At 40.1% G+C, this 26266-nt stretch overlaps 1 protein-coding gene across 17 annotated transcripts in view; it reads right to left on the reverse strand.

Moving 5' to 3' along the window:
• Window positions 1–26266, reverse strand: part of FOXP1 (forkhead box P1) — a 409891-nt gene that overhangs the window by 48033 nt on the left and 335592 nt on the right. For all 17 annotated transcript variants that reach the window (XM_019746864.2, XM_019746863.2, XM_074313283.1 and 14 more), the window contains one exon: window positions 7215–7319. In XM_019746864.2, the coding sequence (XP_019602423.1) occupies window positions 7215–7319 (105 nt within the window). The remainder of the gene's footprint in view (window positions 1–7214; window positions 7320–26266) is intronic.

Below are 26266 nucleotides of genomic sequence, written 5' to 3' on the forward strand. Positions count from 1 at the left end.
TCAAGAATCAGAGCTTTTTATGAGACCTGTTGCCAATATTAGTGTCTTGGAATGATCTCATCTTTCATCCTGGCTAAATTCCAACACACAATTTCATTAACCCAGGTACTGCAGGTGATAAAACTCATTTTTCCCTAAAGAGACAGCTAAAAAGTACCAGTTATACATTTATGAAGTACCAGCAATCAAAATTATGGATTTTCTAAAAGGTTTTTAACTACTTTTATTGAAAGGAAAATCGCTGTCTCAGACTTTTGTGACACTACTGCTAATAATAAATTTTACCATTAAGACATGGCCATAATATGGTAGACAGTGTCAATAAAAGTACGGAGCAAAGATGATCCCTGTCTTTTAAGTAATGCCTTCTAATTACACCCCGGAAATGATCACGTGCAATACCTAAGCTACCTAATGGCTCTTAAAATATATGAATGTACAACAATGTATATAGAGTGATACAACGTGCTCCATACACAGAGGCAGTTATATGTAGAATTAATTGCATGAGTAGACATTCAAAAATTCTTCTGATGCTTTCAAAGCCTACCAGAAAAAAATTGCATTTCATTTGCATTTCTGACTAAAATCTGTTTGCTGGGGAAAAAAAAATGCGTTCAAATGTTATTTGCTTCTTTTTGAGCAAAGTGGTGGCATCGGGCCTGTTATCTCTGGCAAACTTGTCTAAACTTTCTCTCTAATATTTTACAGATCACTAGAGGGCACTGTGGGATTTAGGCCACTCTGACCTCTACCAGTACTTGAAAAGGTCTTGAACTCCCGAACAATGTCAGAAAGGTGAAAGGAGAGACTTTTTAAAGGGGGAAAAAAACCCTTTCTTGGTAGCACCCAATTTTAATTTTTCCAAAATAACTCAAAAATGCATAAGTGGAAAAGTCAAATTCATAAAAATATTAAGCTCATTTTCTAATACTTAGATTGTCACCTAGGATGTACTGGGGGGAAATGTCATCCTCATGTTCTTGAGATTTAAATAGTGAGGACTTCACTTGGCAGGCACCCACATTCTAGATGGCTTTCCCTGCCCACGTGCTCAGGTCTCCTGGACTAACTAGAGCTAATTTCGCTGTGAACGTCCAGGCGGGCACACTGAGAGCCACAAATGGGGTTGAAACAATTTATGATATCCGGCCTCCTTTGACATGTATTAGCATATACCTGGTTTCTTTAACATACACTTTGTTTTTCCAAAACCACAAACATAGTTGCTGGAATTTCATGTGGAAGCGCTTAAGGGGCTGAAAGTTAACACCTTGGTGATCCTCGCAGCCTCACGGTGGCTGCTGAACAAAAGCCTCTTTGTCGAGGCGTTCTTGAAATGTTTTCTTAACATGTTCCAAGTAGTTTTAGGCAGGGAACTAAAGTAAACAAGATGTTACCATGATAAAAACACTTGTGAAAACATTACAGAGAGCACTTAGTAGTTTCTTTCACATAAAACTCTTCACAGTTTTGAAAAGTAAAATTCACAGAAAAAAATTTTTGTAAGCAAATTACCAAAGAAATGTCCTCTGCCGTTTACAGCCCTGGACCTTTGTGAAAGGGTCAGAGTTCCACCTTTGGGCATGTTCTTTCAACATTTCTCTCCATGTAGTCTATTGAAGCACATGTAAAATTTGTTTTGGCTTTAATAAATAATATACACTAACATGCAAAGGAGTTTTTGTTTTGTTTTGCATGGTGCTTTTCTCCAGGAGAAATAACCAAAAAACAAAAGGAAACACCCCTCCCCCCCAATTCTTTTCAAATGGATACTAACCAAGGATACAAATTATACTTTTATTGGATGTTATACAAGTGACCATGGGGGGGGGGGGGACGACAAAACTAGCGGAAAAAGTATTTTTCCCAAGCACATAAGAGAACCTGGTATTTGTGAAACTATGGGTCTGTGTCTGATTTTTACATTCTACGTTGGAAACAGGAAAATGTGGTCATGATTTAACCTTCAAATCCACTCCCCACCTTGCCAAATAATTATATGAGCCCCTTTTTAAAAAGAAAAAGGGAAGAATTATAAATCCATGTTTCTACTTGTAAAGATTCTGTGTTCAACCTGGTCTCGAAGAAAAAAAACTGACTTGACTGGGAGAGAATGGAGACCGCCGGGGGCGTGACCTGTTCGGAGGGCACAGGGCTTGTTTCTGTTTTCCCGTGTCTGAGGCCCCCAAGCAGGGCAAGGCTGGAGGACCGCGTGAGTTAGCAGGAGCACCGGCAGGATGTAGTTAGCACTAACAGATACAGTGGTCACAGGATAACTCATGGTTGATAGATTCTTCAAAAATCAACTCTAACACAGCAACTTGTTTTGAGAAAAAACAGGGAAATAAATGTGTACAACAGACTGGGTATCTGCTGATTTTGATAAAGCGTCCCTCTATTGGCTGTGAGGGAAAGACAACAGGATGGTTATTTGTACAGTATTTATCTTTGAAATCAAGGGCCCTGTGGTATACCTCACCTTGGGAACAAACACTGCAGAATGATCACAGAAAAGTGTCAAATCTCTTGTTTTGATTTACCAACAGTTAGGATATTTCTTTCTCAGGAGGGAAAAAATATGCCTCATTTTTAGACTTGTGAGTCCCCTCTCCCTTCCCTTAACCCCTGTTAACAGTGGCATTTTATTGTCAGATGGGATTTTTATCCTGAATAACCAAGCCTGGACGTTCTAAAGGTGACATTGTACTAGCCTGAGCAACCGAAGATCAGAAAACAGCTACCAAGCAAAGTCACTTTCCCCTCTCCTCCTGAACCCTAAAAACAGGGTGGAAGAACCCACGTCCACTAGGTGTAGAAACGGTGGCTGGTGAGTGAAGTAACAGGGCAACACATGCATGGATATTTTCCCAAATGTGAATAAATTGAAGGGCTCTGGGAATTCAAACTAAAATAACACGGGATAGCAATGCCCAAGGAACTGCAAAAAGACTTCTCAGCTAAAATATGATGACACCAAAACTGTACCCTGGGTCAGAGGTCAGCAGTCTGGAGCAAGGGACACAGCCACACCCGCTCCTTCCCTGCGGCCCTGTGGGAGCTTCTACAATGGCAGAGAGGAGCAGTCGTGTCTAACATACCATGTTTCCCCGAAAATAAGATCCACCCCGAAAATAAGGCCCAGTTAAAACTGTCAGCCAGACAGACACATTTAGTATGTTATGACGATGTTCCAGAAAAAGATGACATGACTGAATAAATGCAGATTGTTGTACATGAAAAAAAAAAAAAAAAGACATCCCCTTAAAATACGCCCTAATGCATCTTTTAGAGCGAAAATTCATGTAAGACCTGGTCATATTTTGGGGGAAATACGAGAAGACCCGGTCTTATTCTCGGGGGAATATAGTAGCCACTTTCTGGTCCTTTACAGAGAAAGCTTGCCATCCCCTGGCCTAAAATCACATTCAACCATGTGGGACTTAACCAGAAATTCATGGTTAAAGGATTATATTCATGAACAGTCTTTTTGGAGACATCAGGACTTTGCACAGTCACAAGACCTTCCCTAAGTACAAGGGCAGGAATGCTTGGATATTTAAAATGATTGCTCTTTAAAAAACATATTTAGATAGATAAGAAAAGAAGTACTAATGTTTTTAAAGAGTGCCAACTATGGGCTAGGCACTTGACACGATGTACCTTTTAATTCTAACAACCCTAAGAGGTGGTTACTATTATTGTCATCCTAAATTACACGTGTAACAGGAAGGCTCGTGATGTTATGTAACCAGCTCAAAGAGCACACCAATAGTAAGTGGCTTCGCTACCCAATCTGCCGTTCCTCAGAGCTTTCTCTGTACCTACTGCCTTAACAGAAAGCATATAGATAATGCTACACACAGCTTCTTACCAGGCAGTATTGTGCAGTAGTTCAGGGCGAATGCAGGAAAGCAGAGGCCTGGGTCTCGATCTCTACTCCACTTCTTATTAGCTATGTGACCTTAGGAAAATCACTTACCCTCTCTGCGACTTGGTTTCCTTACCTTGATACTGAGAGTAATACTTCAATACTCTCACTCTAAGATGGTTGTGAGGATTAAATGAGTTATTTACGTAAAGCACTTGGAATTGTGCCAGTGGCTAGTTTAGGGCTATTTAATCATAAACTCTTACCAAGGGAGTGTAAAATTATGGGATTAGAAGATAGGTGGAAAAAACCCATGAAATGGTACCTAAATCAAGGTCAGAGCAATGCTACATTTCCTTGAGTAAGAACACATTGAAGAATCCACATCTCTCTGGTATCGATTTGCTTGAATCACAAGGAAACACCTCTAAGGAGAGATAGATAATGAAAGTGAACAATGTGCCCAGGAAAGAGATGCTTTCAGAGTGTAGAAATCTGGCAATTTGAGAAGAAATGCTTGAAATGTCACTTCCCAATAACAATGACTTCATTCAAAGAGGCCACGTGGTTGGGTTTGAGCCATAAGATGTTTGGTAGCTCTTTCTGTCCAGTTCCGTGGAAAGAAAAGTTGGTTTCATTACAGCCAATGTGCTCACCCTTTGGACTGTGTGGAGATGTCGGAGACAGGAGTCTGCCAGAAGACTAATCTTCCCCTACATCAGGCAACATACTCAAACCTGAAGACAACTCTGAATTTCCACGAGCTAAAATCATACTGTAGAAGAAAATCAAAATTCTGACTTTGTCAGACAACCAATCCATGTGTAAGTAAGGAAAGCACCAAGAGAACTGCATTCTAGAGGGTTTTATATTCGGCATTTACTTTCCCTTTGCTGGTTTACAAGACTCATGTTTAATCTCGAGAGCCAAGGCTCCCATCCCTAGCGGCCGTGTGGTTCATAGGGGTGAACGTCTCTGTCTGCTCTGGAGGTGGGCATGTGATGCAAGCCTGGCTACATCACTGTGATTGGCTCAAAGCTAGAACACATGACTCAATCTGGGCCAATGACAGTCTGCCCAGAACTTTTTCTGGAAAAGAGATGCACTCTGCGAAAACATTTGTGACCTATAAATCTGTCTTCTTCAGTCTTGGAAATAGCCCAAGAATGAAGGCAACACTAAAGAAAGCAGACCTAATAGACAAAGAACCAAAACGCCAATAACCTTGTTTAAGCATCTGGATCCAGCCATGCTTGAAGTTAGTGAATCCACTGGACTTCCTAATTACAGCAGCCAATTATCACCCAGAATCCTCCCATCTCCACCCCTGCTTCTTTTTTGGCTTCAGCCAATTTAAGTTGGGGTTCTATAGCTTGCAAACAAAAGTCTCCAATAAATAAGTACTAGGAAATAAGCAAAAATTGAAGGTTCATAGTGGGCATTCCAAATTCCACTGAACAAACATGAACTGAGAACATGTCATGTCATGTATAAAACCATAATATTTGCTAGTGGTTTCCTATACAAAAGCCAGACTCCTAATATCCTTAGAAAAGGGCTTTTTTGTTGTTGTTTTTTTTAATAGGAATCAAGTCTAGGCATCAATTCTAATGATCTTTAGATTCTTTTCTTTAGTACTCCAGGTGTTTGAAACTGCAGTGTCCTTGTAGAGGTGTCCTTTCCCATACATACATATAAAATGGATACACATCACCAAGAATGTGGACAGCTATCTTATAGTCCTAAAGACTTTATAAAACAATCATATTTACAGATGTTTTTCAGCCTATCAGTGAAAAATCACTACAGATTCTATCAGTGAGTGAAATTAGCACCAACACATTTATCAAAGCTCACACTGGGGCAGAAGGTGAAATCAGAATTTAAAAGTGGTTTCTGCCAAGATCTTTTAATCTCAATACCTACATAGGAATTGGCAAATGATCAGGGAATAACAACACACAGATTCTATAATGAGTGATTCATAAGAGAACAAAGCCCAATAGCACTGACTTGAATCATTCCGTAGTAATTGTGAAGGGTTAGTGCTTAGTTTAAAATGAAGTATTACTGCTCTTGATTGTTGATATTTAGAAATACTTTTTGGCATCATTTAAAAAAAATTGTACGTACGTTAAGTTTTTAATGACCACATAATGCTCTTAAAATAAAAAATTAAAGCTGGAAAGCTATAAAGTAGTCACAGATTTCCATTCATTAATCAAAAAATGCTATTCACCAAAACCCTTTGCAGGTAACACTAGCTACATCTTTAAGGGTGGCTTTAATATTTGCATCTAGGTCCATAAAAATAGATATAGACATTGTTCTAACAATATAAAGACCACACAAAACCAGCCACCTGCACGTAAATCACTTGCCTCTATTTCCTGGGGATTGAATGAGAGAGAAAAGCCACACGAAAAGACCTGACAACACTCAACTTGTAAACCATTATGCACCTAAATATATAGGAGTTATGTGTATGCATACGTTTGTTGTGTGCTACATAAATGTTTTAAATATAATGTATTCAGTCTACATGGCAATGATTTGATGTTACTATATATGTATTTATGAGATGGCAATAATGCAGGGCAGGTCAGTCTAATTTTTTTTTCCAAGGACAAGGGTACTATATGGGTAAGGTAATATAAAGATGCTGTGCAGAAGCATTTTGCTTGAGCTATGAGAAGACTAACACATCACATCATTTACTTTCAGGGATATTTACCAGTGTTACAGATTCAAATGGGATAACCCAAGTTTTAGTCATGCTTTATTTGTAGAGAGTAAGGTTACTCCATTCTCTCTATAAGGACAAGACTCTGATCAAAAGCCAACACCAACATAGAAAGATAAGAATCAAGTTGGCAGCATCCACTCCTTATGTTTATGGAGTCATTTGTATAAAACAAAGAAAAGGCCCAATCCACGAGCTGCAATTGACCAGCAAGTGACACCAATTTTATAAAATTAGAGTGAGTATGCCAGTGATTCAGTATGTCAAGATATAAATAAAAGTTAAAACTAATTATTGCAAGTTTAAAATTGGGAGAATTTTTATTTAATCACTGACCTGGAAAAAAACAAAACCAAAAACGGGTAAACACAGGCTCTTACTAAGAGGAGCTAAACTACCCTTGGGTGTGTATCTTTTTATCTTTTGACAATGCAACACCCAACAGGTTTTGGAACTATTCCTACGATCTTGTCATTTATAGTCCACTCTCAAAACAGTGGTGTGAAACCCTCCTTCAAAGAGGCATTTTATGAGGAAAAGCATGGACAGTGGGAGGTGGTGGCTATGTGAAAGAAGGAAGCAACATAAAATCCTGCTTACTTCAGAAACGACTGGAAATCTTCACACACTGCTTCACAGCCCGGCCACTTGCACACGCCATGTCCATAGAGGGGGTGGCTGTGGGAGTGCTCCTCATGGGACAAACTGAAAGAAACACAGGGGGTCAGAGAATGGATCTGCTGCCAGGAACCATCCCACCAGACATAAGAGGCCAGAGGAACCCACGCAGACAACAGCAGGCTGGATGAATCTGGGGTTTCCTTTTCCCACGAATTGTACTCATTAATTCTGCATTGTTATTTAAAAGTTAAATCCCCAAATGTGGACCGCCCAATGTTAGGAATGTACCACCATATATGAAAAGCGTTTGACAGCCTTCTGTTAGAGGCAAAGCTCTCTACTCAGACTGTGAAGGACCTTTGTAGAAGCTAAGACTTGTCTTTTAACCTCTATAATGAAAATTATAAAATCTGTACTTGATTTTGAGATTTTCTTACTGCTTTCCACCCAAAATACTACACATTTTCCTCTTCCCTTCCACCATAAACTACTTTTGCATAATTCGTACAATCTTTTCACAAGTTAATTTTATCAAGCAAAGAACAGTGAAATTAAATAATTGAGAATAAAATTTAGAAAGACAAATGTATCCAAATAGATGATTAGATTAAAAGGGGGAAAAAAGCTAATAGTGGCAAGAAGATTATATCCCTAACATTACTGACACCAAGTGAGAACAAACTTGGCAAGAACTTGAAGGGGTTAATCCTCATGGGTTTCATATCAATACATGATGACTGGGCCAGGGATCCAGTGAGGGGAGCTTTGATCCGAGCCCCCGAGGTGCTGGCAGAGTGTACCTGCCGCACTTGCTGCAGAACCACATTCTCAAACATTTTCTCTATGAGATTTCTGTATCCAGACTTCTTTCAGACAAATTATTTTTACAGTCATTCCATAACCTTAGATTCCATCAAACAGAAATATAACACTAACACTGCAAGTTCTGTTTTGTACACAAGTACATTCTCTTCGAGGAAAGGTCTATTTTGCAAAGGACAGTGAATTATGAACACACACACACACACACACACACACACACACGCCTTGCATTTCCTATTACCTCCAGAAGATGTATTCCTACATCTGACTGATTCACAGAGCAGAGCAGATACACACAAATGCCACTTGTCCCTAACTTACAATTAATCCTCACTGAACGTTCACAGTAAACACACATGCACAGAACTACAACTTATGAAACATCACTAGGTCTTCCTATGGCTTTTGAATGATTTTGCTGGAAATCTAATATAATTTGAAAATAATAACAATCTATTTTGCCTTAAAATAGAAAATAAAACTGGGAATACCCCCAAATTGTTCAAAAATAACTTATGAAAGGTACCTCTTATGAAGAGAAAATAACACAAGTGAACTAAAGATATTTATAAAGCCAAATGATAAAAGGATATTCTCTAAGCAGTAAAGACAGTCAAATTCCATTGGACCAAAGGAAAGAATTACTACCTATCCATGTTCATCTTCAGATTTTTTTAAATGAATAAAATAGACATGAGCATATAAAATGATGGCTGTTAAACTTATTATATCATTTTATGAAATATGAAAGTCAAATCATTATGTTATATAACTTATACACTGCTGTATATCAATTATAATAAAACTGGAAAAAACAGATACAGATTAGAATTTTAAAGAACTATTGATAATATTTGAAATTAAAGAATCCTTCTAAATACTAGAATTCTCAGATAGTCTGACAGAAGGAAATCATTTAAATAGAAAATTATTATTACCTATGGCTTAAAAAGAAATAAAACCTAACCACAATAATGATTTTCTTTACCAATTTTATTAAGATTAACTTATTTTCACAATGTTCAAAGTTAATATATAATTTGTTGTAGAAAACTTGGAAAATATTGAAAATAATAAATTACCCTAAAACATACACATTTTTGACAAATTAACACATAAAGGTTTATATCACTCTTTTATATTTCACATTATTTTGTGAATAATTACTCATGTTAGCAACTGGACTTCAAGAACATTATTTACTGATGCACAACAGCCCATCACATGCCACCTTAGCTCCAGTTACATGCCAACATTTGTCTAACCATTCCTCTATTTTGGACATTGAGATTCCCTCCATGTTTCCTTAATTTATGAAAAATGCTGTAAGTAAAATTTACCAGGCTAAACATCCCAGTATATAACTGATTTTTACCAGAAGACACATTCAGAGAAATGGGATCATTCAGTTAATGGGTACTAAGTTTTAAAATCTACTATGAATATTCTATCGGATTGCTCTCGAGAAATGCTGCATGCAGAGTACCTTCTGAGCCATTGTACATATTTCTGTGTGATTCTTTAAGTTGGAAACCTGAAACCTCAATAAGTGAGGATATAAAATTAATATCAATACAGGTGCACCTCACAGACACGGTGGGTTCTGTTCCAGACCACCGCAATGAAATGAAATGTCACAATAAAGTGAGTCACAGAATGTTTTTTGGTTCCCCAGTTCATATAAAAAAGTTATGTTTCTACTATACTGTAGGCCTATTAAGTGGGCAACGTTATGTCTAAAAAAAAAACCAATGTATTTACCTTAATAAAAACTTCATTGCTAAAAAATGCTAACCATCATTTGAGCCTTCAGCGAGTCATCATCTTTTGTGGCAGTGTTGGCACAAACCTTCAATTTGTGAAAAAACATAGTATCTATGAAGCACAATAAAGCGAACACAATAAAACGAGGTATGCCTGTAGTTAAAAACTGCAAATGGTTATTCTACTGTGCTTTTTGGGTTAAGCTGAGAGTGTTCTGAAAATAATTGTATGAGAGAAAATAATATGCATTCACTAGAGGAATTTATGACTAGAAATAAAATGTACATGATTTAACATGACGTTTGCCACTCCCTGCCATCCCCTTGTTTTCTGGTTAACATATCTGTGAAGGCTCCATGGCCTGAATAAAAACTGTGCTCTAAGAATTTCTTAGTTCATCTTGGTATCCTTATTTCTAAGAAAGGAGAGATGACAACTGATTAAGGCCTTAGCAGGACAACCAGTGATACCTGAAGTCTAGAGAAAGTCACACATGCATACATAGCTACACACACAGAAGACCTCTGGAAAATCTGCCTCTATATTAAAACCATATTTTTATTGCAAAAAGGATTATATGCTCTTATTTTTTTTTAAAGTTTACATAATACTGAGTAGGCTACTAAACAAAGTCCACTCCCGATGCCAGACCCCACCCCATCCCACACCCAATAACCTCACCCGAGTTAACTGCTAACATTCTGGCACATTTTTCTTCTAATGTATTACTAGTTTACAAAAATGGAAACATTCATATGGTTGTCACTTGCTTTTAATTTTTAATATACAGTTGGATACTTTTAAATACACAGTTGTGTGAAATAAAGTGCTTGGCTTTAGAAGCAAAAGGAATAGATGGGCAGTGGTGCTCTGACAGAGTGTCTCTGGAAAAACATAAAATACTGTCATGTCTGTGGCCTCTGGGGAGAGGCAAAAGGAGTCTGGGTGGTGAGGAAACTGAATTTTCACCGTATCACTTTTTTGTTTCTTCTGAAGTTTTTATTTTGTGTGCTGTAGGACTATTTTGCTGTGGAACTGTTAATTTTTCACATACATAAACACACACATATACACACATGAAAAAAATCAAGTGCTATGCAGGTCTCGATTTTCAGACTGCCCTTTGCTCTGACAGTAGGAGAACGATGGCTGCACACGCGCGGTGTGGGGCTGAGGCTCACTCCGGCTTTTCAGTCATTCTGTATGAAGCACCATCAGACACCACCAGCTGTACCGCTGAATGGCAGCTTTTGTTTCATCAGAAAAGTGGAACAAACATTTATATTCTGACTGCCTTTTGGGACTTGCCAAAAGGGACAAGAAGGGAAATTTAAAAATGAGGGAAAGAATGGTTTAAACTTGAATTAATTAGAACTACATTTACAGAATGAAAGATGGTGGGAAAATGACCATGTAAGCATGTGATGGCTGAATAAAGCCTGTGAGCTTAATCATTTAAATCAATTGTCCAAGGGTAACTCACCAATGTGAGAAGTATGACTTCTGAAAGCTGCCCAGGTCAGTGACGGATAAAGACACTTTTCGCTTTGAAAGGTTTTAAACAGGTTTGCCCCAAAATTAAACTTTTTAAAATTTAGAGTCAATTGTTTAATAAAGTGTTTCTTACTATAAACTCCCAAGCTGAAAATTCCTAGGGGCAGGGATCGTGTCTAATTCATCTCCACATACTCAGTACCTCACACAGAACGTGGGCTTAATAAATGTTAGATGGATTCATGAATGAACAGACAATAAATTACTTTACTCTATTTAATTTCTATACACTCAGTTATATATCCAGTTTTTTTTTCATTCTTGAAGGTAAAGGCCAGAGTGATGCCAATACACTTAAGAAAATAGTGTTCTGACACTTTTCATTAATTTTACTCCAAATATATGAAATACAAATAGTATGGAATCAAGAAAAACCAGCTGATTTAAATTTCTTCCGATAATCCTTGATATGTAAAAATTAAACATATTTTTAACACAAGAACAGTGATAGCATTTCAGGTTAGAAAGCACCAACTTGTCATGGAAAGTATAATTACACATAAATATGTAATAACAACTTCTGATATTACATATTAAATACAGTATATATTCAAGTATGGTGTAATGTCATTTTTCATGACATTTATTTAAGAATTTTTTCTATTTATTCTTTTCTTATCAAAGTATACCAGCCGGAGACTTAACTTCAACACTGACTTTAGCCTTTGAGAAAATTTTATGTAATGACTATGGTTCTTCAATGGTGACTATTCACTATTACCTTCCCAAGTTCACAAGTTAACCAAAACGTGAAACCAGAATCATTAAATTCACCTGCTAAAACTAAGAACAGCTTCTCATTTTCAGTCTGTAGTCTGAGTCCTAGTCCACTGTATATATATAACATATTTTGTTTATCCATTCGTCAACTGATGAACATTTGGGCGATTGTGATTAGTGCCAATACGAAAGAAAACGCACGCCCCCGTACTTGTTTACGTTTTCAATTCTTTTGGGTATATATTTGGGAGTAGAACTGTTAACTGATGTGCTTACGGGACAGCTAACATTTTGAGGAACTGCCAGACTCTCTTCCAAAGCAGCAGCACTACCTTATATGTTCTCATCTGCACTGTTTGAGGCGCCACCTTCTCCAGATCTTTGCCGGTACTTGCTACTGTTTGTCTGTCTATCTCAGCCATCCCACTGGATGCAAAGCGGTACCTTTTTGTGCTTTTTATTTCTATTTCCTTAATGATGAATGATGTTGACATATTTTCATGTACTTTTTGACCATCTGTACATCTTTTTCAGAGAAATGTTTGTTCAATCTATTGTCTATTTTTCAATATTGGGTTATTTGTCTTTTTATTATTGAGCTGCAAGAGTTTTCTTTTCTTAACATATTCTATGTTTGCAAGGTCCTTCTCAGATACATTATTTGCAAACATTTACTCCCATTTTGTGGACTGTCTTTTTATTTCTTGATGCTGTGCTTTGAAGCACAAAAATTTTAAATTTTGATGAAGTCCAATTTATCTATTTTTCACTTTGGTTCCTTATGCTTTTGATGTCAAATCTAAGAAACCACTGACTAATCCAGTGTAATGAACATTTATTCCTGTGTTTTTTTCTAACAGCTCGAGCTCTCACATGTAGGTCTATGACCCATTTTGAGTTAGTTGTTGTATATGGTGTGAGGAAGGGGTCCACTTCCTTCTTTACATGTTGTCCCAGCACTGTTTGATAGAAAGATTATTCTATCGCAAATAAATTTTCCTTTGTCAAAAACCAACTGAACATAAGTGTAAAATCTGTAGTACTTTTGTATTTCATTTTTGCTAGATTTGTTTTCCCCTAATATACTGCTTGTTCTCAAAAGAATTTATACTTCTTATCAACTACACTTTTTGAAGGACGAGTGCCTGGGGCAACTGTGTTTCCCAGATACTGTTGAGCCTTTGTGTGCTGAAAAATCTTTTCTAAATATGTTTTGTGGCTTTCTCTGCTTAACATATAAATGGGGTGTTAAGTTAACCTTTTATTGAGTCACCAGTACTATTTCTCTAAGGGGAGGGGAGGGAGTTCAGTGAATGAAGACCTCATTTCTCATTTCAGCTGTGCGAATAACCAGGAACCATGCTAGTGTTTTAACTGCCCTGCCCTCTATTTCTACATTTGAAAACTGAAGGAAATCACACAAGATGGCCTGCGTTGCTCCTCAAAGTGGTAAAACCTCCAGCAATCTTCCACCAAGAATGTGGAGATAGAGAGGGAATGGGCACAAATGACATATCTTGTTACTGACAAGATGAAAAAAGAGCAGGCACTTAATGAGCACTGGTTAAAAGAATGAATGGGTCCATGCCTTCCAGTAAAGAGTATGAGTCCTCAGCACTGCTGCGCAGCTACTCTCTCCTCAACTATTTCCCACACCCTGCAAATATACCACCAAAAAGCACAGCTAATTCCGTCAGCTCCTTTGAATGACAAGCAGTTCTGATCCCCCTTTCCCCACTGGGCACGTTCTCTTCTCCACCTTTTGGCCTCTCATCCAGCCATCCAACCCTAATGGACAACTGACCCTAAAGCAGCCGCAGGTTTGCTGACAAACTCCCTCTGTGCCTCACTATGGCTCAAGTCTCCCTTGTCTGTCTGTCTTCTAGCCAGTTCTTTGGCCTTATATCCATGTGCACATGCCTCTTAATGTCCACCCCGCAGCACTGTCAGCCACACTCTTCCCCTCTTGGACCCCTCACAGCCTAGGGCTTTGGCCGGATGGCAGAGGGTGGAACTACTCCAGACACCTCATGTTTCTAGAAAGGTATTCTTGTGACGCACAGTTTCAGGACTCTCTATTAATAAAAAGTGCCTGTACACTAAACTTGTAATACAACTGCAATATAACAATACTAAGTATCAATGGAAACTTTTCATTTGCTCAATTCTTTTACGCATTACACAGAAATGATGCCACTTTCTCCTTTCTCTCTCTCTTCACTTTTTACTCACCACATTCCGCTGCCTTCCACTTTGCTGCCATATCCTCCTTTCAATGAAATTTAAGTACCATGTCAGGGATTTCTTAGGTTTCAATATGAGAATATGAATTTGATTTCTAGTGATGAAGTGATAGCTCAAAAAATAATGAGACTTCAGATTTTTCATACTAAACTTTCAGGAACTAACTGGTATCAAAAAGGTCAACTTGAGTGATACCAAACCAGGTGAGCTGGGCCTGGAACCTGAGCACAGTTGACCTGCCAAAGAAGATCAATGAAGAGTCACAATAGCAAAGAGGTGACTTCAGTGTCTAGCATGCTTTTCCCTTTAGAGCTCATTCTTCTGCTAGCTTCCATGTTACTGTACCCTCCTCAAAATCTGCGGGGAGCCCAAACCCCGTCTCTTCTAGAAACTGGAATGACAGCTCAAGTGTCTTCTGTGCTACACAGCAGTTCTGGGAAGGGTTCTTATGCCTGCCTGCAAAAGCACAAATGGTAGTGGGGACAGCGGAAATGATGGTGACGGCCCTGCATCTTTCTTTCTGTAACTCTGTGAACATGACCTTTCTCCTTTGCCTTCCACTGAAAACACTTGGAGAAGCAAATGGGCTTCTCATTTCACACTGAAGGGTTGTTAAGACAACTTAACGTATCTTGTTTATCGCATACTGTCTTAATTTTTGCTTTTCGCTCATTGCAGAAATACACACACTATCCTACATATTTATGAATCAGTTTTCCTAAAGCAAGCTGGCAATCAGTTCTATAATCGGAACACAAAGAGAAGGGTGTTTTTAGAGCCCATTAGAGGGCCTAGCCCCAAGTGACGAAAGATGGAGCTAGGACAGACTGAGACACACTCACACACTTCTCTCTCTCTCATGCCGTGAATCCTTCCTCTCCTTCCCCAGAACGCTCGTCATCTCAATTTTCTGTGGCTTTTTAAATCATGTTTAATTAAAGGATTTCACATTCCCTTGTGATATGATATTCATGAGTAAAACTTGTGATTGGAGTGACTGTGAATTAGTCTATTAAGGGCCAGATTTGTGCTTTTACACAATGGTAGCGATTACTGTTATAGTATCTGCTCTCAGAATGTTCTGCCTCAAGATGTGAGGGTTACCGTAACTAACTTCACATCTGAAATACAAGCTATTAGCCATTTCTGCCCAGATTTCCCTCCCCAAATTATAAATTATCCTGAGATATAAAAGGGCATCTTTGTGCAGCGGCCCTCAGGGCACCCCCACTGAAGTGGTGTGTGGTCAATGGAGTGCTATACAGACACCCCATCTTTTATGGTTTCAGATTCATGTTCAAGTGTACTGGGGAAAAAATCTGACTACTGTATCAGGTTTGTGATTTCTCAGTGGAAACCTTTTATGAAACGTATTGAAGTTAGTTAATTTTCAGAAAAATTCTAAGTAAAAATAATAGGTACATGCCGATATGGCAAAAACAATCATGGCCAAAGAGTGACTCAAAGATTGCTGACGTGGGCTGCGCCTGATGAAAATCACGTCTAAGGCCAAGGACACACCACCTTCCTTTTCCCATTGCTATTCCGGGAGTATGGCTTCTCAGATTTTTCACGGCTATAAACCACCTGGAGACCTTTCCACCATGCAGAGTCTGACTCTGCAGTCCTGGGTGGGGCCAGGGCCGGATGTCCTGCGCAGGACCCTGGGAGGTGCTGAGGGTGCCGGGCCACGGACCACACAGTGAGCACTATGGACCTGGAGATTCCCTGTTCTGTGTCTGACCTAAAAATGACTGTGCTTAAAGAAACACTGGGGAGGTTCTCTCTCTGTTAATTGTCGGCTGAAAAGCAAGCTGGAGAAGGATAAATATGGCAAGGGGTGGGGTTGGGCAACCGATCCGAGCAATAGCTGCAAACTCATAAAAATGCTTGTGGGCCCGAAATCATTATTTAAGCATTACAGGCAAGGCTGCTTTTAAAAACATGTAACAAAACAGGTAGGACTGAGGGAAGTCAGCACAGGGAAAAGGCCATTTCCTGTTTCTGCTTAACAAACACCCATTCTCCATTATCACCAATCTGTAGAGTGAATAATATCTGCCAGGTATCACACTGATCAGGAATATCCTGGCCTACACTGTGGAATCAGTAGGCTTGGCAACAACTCCAAACTTCCCAAACTCCAGGTTTGCCTCAGGTATCCTCAAAGCCTGGTGGTGTCCCTGGCCCGGGAAGGAGATGACATGTGTAAGAAAAAGGAGGGTTTTGAATTAACTTTTTAGGAAGATAAATGATAGATTTGGGCTTTTCTAGGAAACGGCATACCAGGAAGGTGGGGTTCCGACCCACTCAGCACAGGTCCATATTCGGTCGAGGCCCCTCTCGTACCAACACCCAGTATGTGACGCGACCCTCAGTGCTGGGCCAGTGTCAGGTGGAGCAAGAATACATTTAAAGGCTGGCATATTTAATCTACATTAGACAAAAATATGTAGTATCTCCAACCCCTGATTTCACACATATCACTTTTTAGGATATGGCTTATTTCATCTAAATGAAAAAATAACTCAATTTTTAGGAAAATAATATAAATAATAATGTAAGAAGACATGGCAACCATGACAATGGGGCACATACTCAAAAGACTGAAGGTGGGAAAACCAAAAACTCTCGAAGTATTCCTCAAGGAGACTGGGTGTTCAGCTGGATGTGCTTCCCGAGTTGACGCTGACCCAGCAGCAAGTCTCTGAAGACATACCTCAATCTGAATTTTCATGGGGACTGAAGAGCCTCAGGGTCATCCTGAACTTATGGGGATAATGACCTACAAAAGGCCAAAGGCATACGGTGCAGCATGTCCCATGCTTCTACAACTAGAGCGTGTCATTTAGGATCTAGGAGCATCTTATGTGTAGGATGTAAGAGTGACTAGTAATTGTCTGCCTTACCAATGCTAAGATCCCGAGGTTGGGTGCCATGACAGGTAATGTGTTTGGCAAGTTCCTCTCTTCCCCATCCACACCCCCAATCTGCCTCATCTCCCTTTCCGTTACACTGGGCAAAACATGCCGCCTTGATTCCCAGATGCCAGGAGTGTGGGGCGCACAGCCCAGCGGAGTAGGGAACGACAGTGTTAGTATCTGAGGCTGCCTGGTGCATTCCAGTCAGTCAGTCACAGACAGAGCTGGTGATGACAAAGCCAGAATGCCTGTGTTTGCATGGTGCCGAGCGAAGGAATGAAGAGAGGAAAAGACCAGAACAGGGAGAGGCCACGCTTTTGTTTGTGACACCAGTAAGGGTTATCCTGAGCCTGTGAGACCTTACCCCTGGCAGCATTAACAGTGGGATCTCCTTAAGAAAACAGAGTGCTTTCCAAAGAGTGGCTGTGAGCAACTGTGTCAATACAGAGAAGGGACCACTAATCCAAAAATTATTAACACCATTAGGCAGGCATTCTCATTATGTCAGTGCAAGTGTGTTTGCATTGGTGACTCACAAGGTCTGTGTGGAGCCTTGCCCCTATGTCAGAGGAACCAACAATAGCCAGAAAACCAAAGAGCATAAATAAAACTTCCAATACTAATTCTCATTTAATCCCTCCACCCCAGGACTCTACGGATGGCAGCACAATTATACTCTAGAACCTGAAGAATATTTTAAGTGAAGCGTGAGGGCCACATGAGAAAGCAGTGGAGGAAAGAACAAGAGAACTGAAGATATAAATTGACTCAAAACTATTAGGCACAAGCATTATGTTTCCTTAAAATTACTCCCTACTTTATGTAATTGTATTTTTCTGTAGTAGAAGGTGCTTCCTTAGTGGTCACTGAATTAAACTCTTTAGTACCTGTAATTTAGCAGGATTCAATAAACATCTAGTTTGTGACAAACATGGCGCTGGGTTCCGAGATCAGTGTGTCTAAAGGGATTCATAAGATCAAAGGGTGGGTGGTTAGAGAATATTATAATTTCTGTGTGCATGCATTCAGGTAATATTAGAATTTTATATGAATATACACGTGTGCACGTACAAGTATTTGTCACTCCCAAGCTGCTAATTTTTATAGTATAGGCACAATATTAGACGTGTCTAATTGATTAAAAGTACACTTACTAGGGGAGCATATTCAGATTTTTTAATAATGATCAGGTGAATGAATAATCAAACACCTTTGGAGGTCGTTGTCAGACGACCGCCTCTTCCTCTCTAAAAGAGTTTTGCCCAATTCTCTAGCTGGGGAGGGAGAGAGAATTGAACAGATGGCTTTAACATAAAATGCTGTAATACTTGATCTGGACATTTAAGTATCAGTAGGAGCTCAACTGCTACAAGGAAAAGAACACGGCAGGCAGATAATCGAAGCATAAAAAGCATTTTCAGGCATTAAAAAAAAGGAATTACCAAGACAAAACCAGAGTACTTACAAATAACTTAAAGGCCAATATTAGGAATTTTTAAATGAATTTTGTTCCATAAAATAGTTTACATTGGATCATAGTCTTAATAATTCTTCTCTGCAATGATGAGCTCTGGCCCTGGAACACACTGTCCTAAATAATAGTAAATAATAGTTATCCCATTCACTTCTCTGTTACTTGGAATAACAGAAAGGGGAAGAAGGCCAAAGCAAAACTACAGCCGCTGGGATGTCCACAGCAGCTCTCACAGTGCGGCCCCTGGGAACATGCCAGAAACCCAGGTTCTTAGGCCCCAGCCCCACCCCAACTTACTGAATCAGAAACCCTACAACTGGGGGTCAGCAATTTGCAGTTTAGCCAGTCCTCCAGAGGATTCTGATGCAAGCTAAAAGCTGAGAATTAACTCTTACCAGAAACCCAGACTTTCTCTCACTTGGAGCATTTGTAAGTATCAACAACAGCTAACCAGGTACCCCTACAGCATCGCTGCCAAAGGGTAGCAAATACGTAAATCCCCTTAATGGGTTCTCATGAGTTCACCTTTATCTGAACACTGCATCTCATCTCTGCAAGAAAATTTAGTAGCTATTACACGCTGGGCTGGTTGTGCTTCCGGGACAGGTCATGGCAATGGACAAGAGACATGGGACCTTTCCTTCATGGAGCGCTCTGTGTTAGAAAGTCTCACCTGATGCATATTACATACACAACAATATTCCACTAATGCTCGTTTCACAAAACTCACACACTGTATTACATTTTCCATATATTCCTATCACTGCATTTGTTACAGTGTTGCAGGTGTCTGTTCCCATGTTCGTCTCTGTGATTAGGCTGTGAGCTCCTTAAGGGAAGAACGATGTTGCAGTTATCTTTTAATTCCCAGAACCTATATACTTAGCACAACAAATGCTCAGTAAAAGTGGTTTGAATGCATAAATGACTTGCATAACACTGAACAATAATCTTTAACAGTTATTGAGCACCTACTGTGTGCCAGAGACGACAGTGCGTATGAACTCACAGTTCATCTATGAGGCAAGGCCTGGTACCACACTCACTTTGGATAGAAAGCTGAGGCATACCGAGATGAAGTGAGTGAGTGGGCAGCCTGAGCTGAAATGCAGGCAGCCGGCTTCCATCTACCTCAGAACCAGGAAACACAGCCGCCCCCGCATTAACCCAGGTACGGCCGCCATTAAGCCAAACATGTTCTCCTTTGGCCCCTGCCTCAGGCCCTTTTCTCTTGTTGTGCCATCTGCCTGGAAGGCTCTTCCTTCACTTCTTCACATCTGTTCTAGAGTCACTTCCTCAGAAAGCTTTTGCCAGACAAACCAGCTTATCCAACACTCTTTCCCCTTCCCTGCTTTATTTATTTTTTCAGAACTTGATTCTGTCTTTTTATTATGTAATTACTTGTTTGTTCTATTTTTCTTCTGCAATGTCAGCTCCATGAGGACAGACCTTGTCAAGCTCTCGGTTGTACCCCCCGAGCTGGGGCACGTGGAGCGAGGTTAGAGCGTGGTAAGTTTTCTGGAATGAATGGGTACACCTTAGTACTGTCCAGTGCCTTCTGTCCCACTCGGGAACATATTTTTGTTGAACTTTGGACCACTTCCCATTTATCCTCAAGTTTCTTTTTAGGGCTATCTGTACGACCCTATAATTTATTCAAACATCACAGGATTATTCCAGCTTTTGGTGTCAATTATTTTCTTAATGAAGCTGCCATTTATTTCTCACACTGATCTTTAACACGAGATATCTTGTTCTTGTCATAAATATGACTCATATGGAAAAATTTAACTTGAATATAGGGGCTCATATGTACCAGGATATTTCTATCAATATTTAACAGACACAGCCTAGATGCCTGTCCGATTCTAAGGTCTATGGTAATAATTTCAGTGGAGCTTTAGCCTTTCCGATTTATAAGCCGAAACCCCACCAGGTGACTAAAATGGCTCCTCTTGAAACCAAAGACGACATCATTTACACAAACACTTTAGGTTTCTCTTTCCTTCTGCCATAATATACCTTCACACTCAACATTCACAGCCAAGATGTACAATATACACAAAAAGGAGCCTTGAAAGACATACCTCAAAGTATTAAAAAAGGTAGAAGGAAAAAAGAAAAGGAAGAAAACAACTTGCCATTAAACTGATTTCCTTGAAGGCTATAAAAGGAATGAAATTTGAAGGTCATAGAGAGTGTCTGTTTGTTTAGGGAAGCCTTATAGGTAGTATAAATATCAGCTACAGTTGCTATGGGGTCTGTTTGTTTACCAAACAAGAATACAAATAGTTACACAAAAGCAGAACAACACCAGGGTATATAAATGGAGAACTCTTTGCCTTCTGATAAATTTTCCAAAGTGCCTTTTAAAGTGTCCCTCTTTTTCACTCATTTACTGGGAAAGCTGTTTTCTTGATTCTTACTTTTTAGTTCTGACAACTCCAGGGAATGTTTTACTCTCAGATTTTTGAGGCTGATAATGATTTTCTTTTCCTTTTCTGTTTCTTCATTTTAAGGCTCAAAAACCAAAACAGCAAAAATAAAAATGAAAACTAAACTAACCTAACAATCAAAACTGTACATTGAACAGTTTTCACAGTTGAAAATGCAAACACAGAGAACAAAAGTTGGCGTTTACAGAAGAATTCTAGCATGGGCATGCCGACCTTAAACTGAGTTAACCCATGACCCATCACCCAAAAAGGTCTGTGTGTGTGTTATTCCAACTGACTTTCTATCAACCAGGTATGCTTCATGCACCTGAATTATATCCCCTGACATAACCATTTGCTTCTAAAATGAAGCAGGGAGAAAAAGGAAACCAGCAAAGCTGTTCTGGGATTTCTTAGCCGAGTGATTGTGTGTGGTGGTGTGTGTGTACATTGTAACTCAGATCTACCCTGAAACAACCTGTGCCACGAGGCGGTGTGTGAGTGGAAGCCTTCTCTTTACACTACGTTGACCACAGTACACACCAGGCACAGCCCCAACGCCTTTCTGTGAATGGGACAGCTTGCCATATGGATGAAGACGCTGAACAAGCTGTCCAACTCTTGGCGACATGTGCCCAGGGGATTGGTCCACATTAACACCACCTGGGCTTTGGCACTTGTGCTCTGTATGTGCAGAGGCACCGAGGAGCCCATCAGGATGTTATTTTTGAGTACACACAAAAAGGAAAATGACAGTTAAGAGAATTCTCTGGCTAGCATATCTGTTGTTCGATTCCCAAAATAGTTTCCCAAAGGAATGGTTATCTTCTTTATTCACACAGGCAGAAATGACAAGCTGGAACGCATATTAACAATTTCCCTTTGTGAGCTTCCACGATTGTTTTAATGAGGAGAATATACTTTATAATATACTTAGGCCTTGACTGATCACAAAGTGGGGTAGAATAAAGAACTTTAGGACTACGGGACATTGTAACACACTCATTTGAATCACCCAATTGAGCCAGTTAGCAGTTGGGGCTGGTCAGAAAGGCTGCAATGCCAGGCTACAGGGTAACTAACACCAGTGCAAAAAGGCATCTTTACAAGTCTAGAAAAAGCACATGATTTCCATTTAAGCCTCCCGCCGAGGTCCCCTCTCATCTGGCCCCATTACTGGCTTAAGAATACAGGACTCCTACTTCTCATTTTAACGAGAATAGCGTAATACCATGACTTTTCCAAGATGCATGGCTCCTGCAGACTCGTGGCTTCCCTTTCCACTTTTGGGTGGAGCCAATATCTGGCAAAGAAAATTTTCTATTCATTTAATCCAAGTGGCAAAGTGTGCATGTCAGTAAGATTCTTTTACAGGTGAAAAGGCAAAACCCACGACAAGGAACAGTGCGGCAGGAGTTTCCAAAAGCTTGGTCCTCACTGTTCCTCTGCCACATGCTTTCCTTCACACCCTTGGTGTAGAATAAACATTAAGAAAGCTAAAGTATATTTAGGAGGAGGGGACATAAGCCCTTCTACACACATGCAAATACCTGTAAAATGGTTGGGTACCAACAAAGGGACCTGGCAGAAAAAAAACCTTATCAGCAGGAGCAACTCATCAGAACAGAAAGTCTACACGAGAGAAACTAGGGGTGGGTTCAAATGTTACTGCGTGGGAAATGCAGCATGTGAGACATGAAATAGCCCATGCTTGAGATTCACTTTATACAATATCCCCCCAAAATTAAAATCAACTGGATTCAAGAGAAACTTACACAATGAAGGTGACTCTCAACACCAATGATGTCATTTATTGGAAAGCATTTATCATGTAGACACAATAAAGAGAAAAAAGCTTATAGAGTCTAATGATGGTATGTTATGGTAAAGTACTTTGAGATAAGACATAACAGCTCTTAGAGAATAATGGCGGAGATTTTTTTTTTCTTTTAATCACAACACAAAGTGAATAATCAAGAAAATCCATAAACCGATCCCTCATGCTAAGTCAATATTTTAAAGATTTTTCTCCCTGTGCCCTCCCTGTACTTGTGAATGACAGGAGGTGATAAAGCAGCCACACTGCCCGAGACAAGCTTCCTTCCCAGCTTCTGAGACTCAGAAGCAATTGGTTGTAAGCAACAGGACAAACGCATCACAGCTCTTTGAAGCAAGCTAGTCATCAAATACCCAGCAGCACAGCTGGGGGACAAACTGTTGATTAGCTCAGGTGCTTCTTTCTGACACAAGGAGCAACATTTTTGCCCTAAACAGGCTACTTCCCATGCAGACAGACAAGGGACAGGTGACAGTACCAAGTGTCTGCTTTGGAGCAGAAAGAAGGCATATTTTTAGGCCTTGGCAGCGGGCCACACCCATGCCTTTCGGGTCCCCTGCAACAGCTGACAGGACAGGCCCAGCCTACTCTTCACGAGCTCCACTGCTAGTCACCTGACCAAACTCCTTACAAAAGGAGGAGGCAGGGTGGAAAGCTGGCAGCAGACTGCCTCCTGGGCTTCTCCCCGACAATCAATCGCTGAATGCATAGTTCTGTCCCCAGGCTACCAACTTGAAGCTTATAGCCTGATCCTCCTCCCTGGAAACTGTGGTCCAAGAGCCTGGGTGGAGCCACGGTGGTTCTGCTGAGCGGCCCACCTGGCTGTGGCTCACACTGCAAGGGCCTGAGGGTCAGGGAGACCGAGTTCCTGTCCCCGCCTGGTCTCCAACAGCTGTGAGGCTTCTGCAAGTTATAAAATCGTTCCAAGCCCCACAACACCATTTCTACAAAGAGGACAGTACCCTGTGGGGTTATTGTGAGGATTAAATGGGAACATCAATCCGAAGGCCCACACCAAGTCCTCTGTACACATGTCCAGCAAAGTAATAGCTCAATACATGGTGGCTGCCTTGTCACCACCATCATATGCCAGCTACTGATTCCTTCCAGCAACATTAGCTCTACTCTGTGGGCTCAAACGAGGATGGCAAGTTTTGTAGACTATGTCTAGGATGTTAACCAAATTTGGGGTGGGGGGGGGGAACTCTGTCCTTTTTAACAGTGCCAAAACCAAGGTGACTGAACATGCCACTCGCATTGCTTCTAAACTTGGGTGTGCGTGCCAAAGCTTGGGGGTCACGTCAAAGTGCAGCTCCGGACTCAGCAGCTCTGGGTGGGGCCTGACACTGCACCTCTATCAAGCTCCAGGCGATGCCAGAGTGGCCGGCCTGCAGCCTCTGAGCAGCACGAACCTAGGGCCTGTGTGACAAATAAATTCCCATACCTCCTCTCAGGTCAGTAGAATCCAAATCTTCACAGCAGAAGTCTAGGAAGCTGTATGTTTTAACAAATACCTGTGAGGTTGGCATCAGGAAATCTGAGAAACATTCTTAGGTTTAATATCAGGCGTTGGCAAAAGTTTTTCAGCAAATGGCCACATAGCAAATATTTTATTCTTTGTGGGCCATATGGTTTCTGCTATAACTGCTCAAGTCAGCCACTAGAGCGTGCAAGCATCCATAGACAATGTATACATGAATGAGCATCTCTGTGCCAATAAAACTTTATTTACAAATGAGCAGTGGGCCAGATTTGGCTAGTAGGCCATAATTTGCTGACCTCTGTTCTAGATCAACTGCCTCAGCACATACTGGCAGGAAGGAGCAGTAACGATTCAGAAGACAATTCAGGAGAATTTGACTGCAGGTTCTTCAGTGTTCTAATGGGAAAGAAAGATTTGTGGTAACCAGTGTGTTCAAGTGCTTCAAATGGAAAGAATCACAAAAGAAAGCATCTGATTTTCAGAAACAAAAATGAAAATGTTGAAATGAGGAAGAACTACTCAAGAGTAATAGGAACTAGAGCTTAATGCTTAAATTTCTGGCTCAGTAGGTCCTCAAGATGAAAATATGTAAGTTATAGGCTTGTGAAACTGGGACAGTTCTGAAACCAAGCTTCTAGAATTTTAGCAAGTAAACCAAAAGCACCCATATTTATTCATCAACACAGAATTTAGTTTAAAAAAACAACACAGAAAATAAAAAAAATCAAAACACCAGGCCTATCCACATTTCTGAATTCCTGCCTTTTCAAAATAGTGGGGCCTGGTGAACACAAATGCTATTGTTGTATAGTCAAATACATGACACTATGTCAGGAGGCCACAAATACAAAACAAGAGACTGTGTATCAAGTGAAACTATCTGAAAGTACACTAGCCAAACGAAAACCTTTTGGGGTTATTTGAAAATAGCTGCCAACTGTGAAGTGTAGAAAATGCAAGCAACTGGACTCCACGGGGCTGCATCAACAAATGAGAATAAAAACGAAGGCAGGGGCGCCATGAGAGGACATGAGGCAGGGCAGACCTCAGAGAGAACGGGGCCCAGTGTGGGTCACCTGGCTCTGAGGACACGACATCCTCCAAGAAAGGAGCGGCTGCAGAACTGTGAGCGTCCCCGAGTTTAAAGAAAGCTCTTAATTAAATGCTTAAACAAGACTTGGAACAAATATTTAGAAGAGCTACGAATCTGAGAACTACTCAAGTTATAAAACATCTACCAGTGGTGGTGAACTGAAAGCAAAAATCTGGGAAGGATCAGAAAAAAAGGACTATTTCTAATATGGACTTCAGAGGACAGCTGAAATAGAATAAAGACCATATGATCTATCACTGAGGAAACACAAGATTTATAAGACAGGAAGGAAAGTGAGGACACTTTGAAAAGACTGAGAGGCTTGTTTTGCATTTGCCTTTGTGCAAATCCTGCATGGAGTTCATTTTTGTTTTTTATGTGCTGTTTCAGACCTTCAACGATTTATATTTTGCAAATCCTACCCACCCCCTCCCTTCATGAAATGCCTAGTAAATATCTGTATCCAAGTTAAAAGAGGCAACTGCCATTTTCCTTTAAATGTGCTGCTTTGCACACAGTAGGTTAAGTGAATACATATGTTGTTGAATTGATTTTAAATTAAATTTAAAATTTCTTTTGGGAACATTGACTTTAATTTATCATAATTAAGCAATCATGTGATGCTTAATGACAGGGATACGTTCTGAGAAATGCATCGTTAGGCGATTTCGTCACCGTACGAGT

This window comes from Rhinolophus sinicus, linkage group LG10, assembly GCF_036562045.2.
Source record: "Rhinolophus sinicus isolate RSC01 linkage group LG10, ASM3656204v1, whole genome shotgun sequence".
Taxonomy (NCBI): domain Eukaryota; kingdom Metazoa; phylum Chordata; class Mammalia; order Chiroptera; family Rhinolophidae; genus Rhinolophus; species Rhinolophus sinicus.